We start from the raw sequence: 5,450 nt of genomic DNA on the forward strand, positions 1-5,450 counted from the left end.
ACGGAGCTGGACAAAGTGGCACTATTCGTCTACTGGGAAGCTGCGCCGAATTCCTACACAACTCACCTACTCAGATAGCATTTCCCATGTCAGCTCAAACACACCATCCACCCATCTCTCAAACACAGGAATTACAGGTGCAAGACGAGGGGTATATGTTTTGCCATCCACAGCGAATGTAACCCTTAACCGACATAACCCGGCCGGACATTCCTGCGACTGAAAAATTCTACTCAGGTGTAAAAGCTGTAGAGTTCTTTGCCCACCCTCTAAACAAAGAAGAATGTTGTACACAACCTACGATTCAACAGGTAACATTGAAAGGTTCTGACCTGAGACTAAATTTTTGGCCGTTCACTAATGGCTGAATCTCCCAGTGGTGACAGTGAGCTCAGCCAGTAAAATTTGTTCCTCATTTTGGCATGCACGGATGAGTTGAGTTACGTCGCGCAGTTTTTGATAAACCGTTGCGGCTTGCGATTGTGAGGTCAGAGCATGCAGAATAACGAGGACGTAATCATTCATCAATGGTTGGGATTTTTTCTTTAGAGTTGTTTCTTGTTCAGAGTTGAGAGAGGAGATTTCAGCTGCCGAGTCTATCCTGCAGGAGAACTTTTATGGTCGGGGAAATCAACTCTTCCAGGGGTGAAATTGCATGTTGGGAAGTCGGCTGTTTGTAGCACACGCATCTGGATAAGTAATTTAGCACAATGGGAATTCCCTTTTCTGGGGCATGCTCACTCAATTCTATACGAAGTCCTGCTTTCCATTCGTATATTTAACACGGACCATGTTGATGGACCTCGAAAATAAGTTCGGCAGAGGCAAGCCCATGCAGGTGATTCAAGGCTCTCTCCATGAACCAACTTTGTTCCCACAGTCTAGGATAGCCCGTATGTGACTGCAGCCTTCTAACCTCAACGTGGATCACATAAAACGTTTGCTTGCCTGCGTAAGAGTGCCAGATCCTTATCAGTTAATTGACAGGGAAGTATGAGTGTACTTTGAGGAAGTTCGGGGATGAATATTGTTCAATAATTGTCTTGTTCCCTCCCTCTCCCTGGAATTTCTGTCGGACTCGTTCAAATCGGTTCCATCGTATTACTTGGAACCAAACTGGTGGCCAGTATTTGAAATCTTCCCGTTGCTCTCCGGATCAAGTGAGTCTAATTCGAGACGAACACTGGGCGTAATCTATTCATCTGGAAACTTGCTGTTGCATTACTGCGCGTTCAGATTGTCGATGCGGAACTTTGAGTGATGAGTAGGTTAGACAATTCCGAATGTCAAATGGATCCATTGGGTTCGAAATTCTACGATACCACTTACTATTTGCGCACTAGGCTCGAACGGGACGGCATTTTCGTCGAATACAGATGAGCAAAACACGTGAGCGGATTGAGCAAATGGATGGTGGGGGTATTATGAAATCAAGCTAGATTCAATACTGGGGGTCGCTAATTTGTGTTACCAAGATATCTCAGTACGTGTTACAGTCACTAAGTTAGTAAAATGACCAGTATGTAAAAGGTGTGTGTTATGGCCTATCTTGCACCCAGGAGAACAGAGTATTGCAGTGATTTGATTTCTGTTCATATGCGACATGACGGCCTGCAGATACAAAGCTGACAAAGAGGTCCAGCCATAGAGGGTACTAGGCGATGAGGCTGGTTGCGGTTTGTGTTTTTTTGAAAGTGCGTCCGCACGTGATGACAAGCGCACAAGTCCATACTTGTATATGTAACTTTTCATGCTCGGATCTTCGAGATAGTCTGGATTCTGTACCATATCAGACTTCCTTTTGTGGTAGCCGAAACTGCTTTGACCACTCCTTTCTTTGTGGTTAGTGAGCTCCCATATCACGCTTCCGGATTCTTTTCATTCAGTGGCGAAATTACTTGTTAACTCTCCTGGATGCTCTTTCCCGAGGGTCGAAAATGGACTGACGTGTGTCTGATGTTCATGCTGATCTGCTCATCTCCAAATGAGCTAACCAGCAGCAATCATGGGAACCAAGGTGATGTGAATCTTCGAATTTAGTCACCTCGCGCTGTGTTGCAATGAGAAGTTTCAGTACGGCAGACTAAAGCTCTTTTTCACCCTTGTGAGATTTCGGTTAGATGATGCAACTGAGTGAATATCATTGTCCCCGAGTAAAACGAGAAAAGACCTTCAGCGGACCAGAATATGCCACTGAGTTGATGTTAGACCACCCCGTAAGTATTCGGCTGGTGATTTCAGCTCATCACTTCCTGCGTTTCTGAAAATGCCTAGTAGCAGCACAGTCCCTCAAGAACAGAACATCTAAAAGTGCCTTTGCTACTTTGAGTGGTGGGATGTCGGATAGAAGTGCAAAACGATTCCTGTGTGTTTTGTTGAAAAGAGTTCGTTCGAACGAGTATGCATCGTTCATGGATACCTCGTTAGCAAATGCTCACCAGGTTACCCTATTCAAGAAGAGTGGTTGAAAAAACACAGAAGATGATGTGCACTGAGCGTGAACGAAAAGAACACGGTAGGGTGCTGCATTAAACAAGTGATAACGTGACGAACGGATACTGACCTGTCAGGTAAGCCCGAAACGCGTCATTCAGTCTTGGAAATTGCCGGGCAGCGCAGCCCAGAAATTTACTCAATATGGTCCACTGTGGCTATTTGAAGACAAAGTAGTGCGCTTCTGTAGATACCCTACCTGCATTCGTGGTTTACCATCACATCTACAAACAGTGGTCTCCTCACATCCAACGGAAGATTACTCAATTATATGGATGTATATATTGGATCCAGTCGACTATACATACGCAGTGTTTTCCAACTTATCGTTCCGGGGGCGCATGCGGTCCCGTGCATTGCATTGTATATCATAGTACCGGATATATCTCATTGGATTAAGAGTGAGCAAGACTGCTCTGGCAATGGCCTGACATAGTTCTAATCTAATTCAAGGGGCAAGTACCAGCGAAGTGACATCAGCTAAACAAACACACTCACATTATCATGTCTGGCAGGTAGGCCGACCGAGATTGCTAGTATGTTCCCGGTGTCTGCGTTACGCTCAGCATGGTCAAATGTTATTTCCAGGCGTGGATGTGTTAAACCGACCAATTCAGTTATTTTCTGGCTGTACGATACACGCGTCACCACTTGATCCCGTATACCTACGATTTCTTGTTAGCTTCGCCCTACACTTCCCGTCTGGTAGGAATTTGTAGCTCGCAGTGTATGCGCCACTAGTAATTAGCTGCAGTGGACTAATGTAGTTTGATCAATGTCATCGTATAGTCATTGGTTCTTTTGGTCTGCAGTTCGCGAGTCTAATGAGGGTGTTCTGCTTGCTTCAGGTTTTGGGAGAATCACACCACATAAACGTTCAGCGGTTTCCTTTTCACACCAAGTTTTTCCCCGACATTTACTGGCCCTCTTGCTTTTGAGGCCATTACTACTACTCGAATTTGAAATCAAGACATCATTACACAATCGTGCGAAAACGACTGGTAGCCAATGTGCAGAGCGTTCACTCCACAAGCCTCGACGCAGTTCAATAGAAACCCACAAGAGTCTTGTGGAAAAATAAGTCCAAGTAATGTTTTGTTAGTCCGGAGCATCTGAGCCCCTATGGGACCCATTAGAGTTTGCCAATGGAGAGCACACTAACCGGGGTTGAAAGCCACAAACTATCGTCTATAACCCTGCTGACAGCCCATGCGTTCCAAATTCGAATAGTTGCGCAACATATGGTCAGCAGAAAAGTTGTTTCCCATGGGTTGTGATGTTCAGAGGTGCTATCGCAAAGTGTCCCGTCATCCTGTTGGTTTTTACTCCTACTTGCAATACGGAACTTACCTGAATGCACATTGTATCTTTGAGTGAACTCTCTTGACTTCCCAACAGCCATTTATCGGGTCACCCTACAATACAATCTCACCTTGCGAAGGCCAGTTTTTTCTGAACTGTTCCACAGCTGAGAAGTTGTGCACGGATGGAGAGAATTGACACTACACCCCTTCACCCACACGCCATGGTTCTCCGGTATGTAGTCTGGCACGATAAAGGCTGTTTATACTGGTGAACGTATCTGAGTCGGTCATCTGATCACGGTCGAAATCATTGAGAAGATGCGAGTTTTTTCCAATTAGAAATGCGTGTACACCGTGGAGCTCGTGATAGTCCGCACAAACTTTGTGTGCTTCGCAGTATGAGCGGACTGAACCGTTGCGAAATAAGCATACGTTGGGTGCGAGTTCTGCCACATTTTCAGGACAGCTAGGCTCGCACTTATGCGATGTGATAATCAGTATCAACATTAACAGCGGGACCAGGTAAGTCATTTCGTGCTTTTCATGAATGGTTAGAACCGCACGTTTGGGATCCGATTTGTCCCGTATACACACAACTAGCCAAACTGACAGTCGGTGTATTTGCGAAGAATCTTATCTGTTCGAGCCTGTCGCTCACTGGTTGACGAACGGATGGTTTGTGTTTGACCAATCAAAAACGACCACCTTCAAGGTTACTTTAACCGGCACTTGGCTCCCTCAAATCAAATATGCCGGGCTCTGTTGCTACCAATCAGCTTTTGTCCTTGTCACCACTCTGCCGCACCTTTCACCACAGTCTCAACAGTCACATTCTAAATTACAACAAACTGAAAAACAGAGAATGATTCGTGCCAGTGAAAGATAGTTGATTTGTCTCTTTCTTATTTTCATGTTTTTTTATCACACGATACAACTGAGATAGATGCCAGATAACCATCACGCACTCAACCCAGTCATACAGATAAAGCCAATAAATGTTACTGGGAGACTGGTAATCTGATCGGCTGGCCACGATCAAATTGACTTCGCTATGAGGATGATGTGTGTGAACTTATGGTGGTCTAAATTAAGCAGGCGCATTAAATCGGAGTACCTCGGTTCAAGAGACCATTTAGTTGGTATGGAATTTCAGCCCTCACATTGTTCTCTGACAGGTGGAGCCTTTCCTTGCAGATAAGAGAATTTTTCCGACTGTCAAACTTGTTCATTCAACGTTTCAATAAGATTATCATCATGAAATTGCTATCAGCCTGTTAGGCACAGTACCCCTTCGACTGATGCTTAAAACGACCGGAGTTTTCAACACCGTTTCCTGTCGTGGCAGCCGCGAATTTAGTCGCTACATGCCATCGCTCTGTGGACTGCGGTTGGGACCTGTCCATATTTTCACCATTTGCTTCTCCAGCTGTAAATCGTCGAAAACTTTGTTTATCAGTTGACTTGTTTGCCGCTCTGAGTGATGTGAAGAGTAAAGTAACCACTGCTTCGTCTTGTTCAGTGGTTGTATGTGAGAATTGAGTTTCGTTCGTATATCGGTACAACCCGACAAACTAGAAATCCAGAATTCAGCGAAGCGTAACAACCAGCACGTATGTATTCGAATTGGCGAATATGTACAGCATATGGAATATT

General features: G+C 44.9%; 1 protein-coding gene across 1 annotated transcript; it reads right to left on the minus strand.

Moving 5' to 3' along the window:
- Positions 1-3,995: 3,995 nt before the first annotated feature.
- T265_10009 (hypothetical protein) lies at positions 3,996-4,328 on the minus strand (the record flags this gene model as incomplete). Its single annotated transcript, XM_009176250.1, has 1 exon — positions 3,996-4,328. The coding sequence occupies one exon, from the start codon at positions 4,326-4,328 to the stop codon at positions 3,996-3,998; it is 333 nt and encodes a 110-aa protein (XP_009174514.1).
- Positions 4,329-5,450: the final 1,122 nt, after the last annotated feature.

Source organism: Opisthorchis viverrini (genome assembly GCF_000715545.1).
Source record: "Opisthorchis viverrini unplaced genomic scaffold opera_v5_326, whole genome shotgun sequence".
Taxonomy (NCBI): domain Eukaryota; kingdom Metazoa; phylum Platyhelminthes; class Trematoda; order Opisthorchiida; family Opisthorchiidae; genus Opisthorchis; species Opisthorchis viverrini.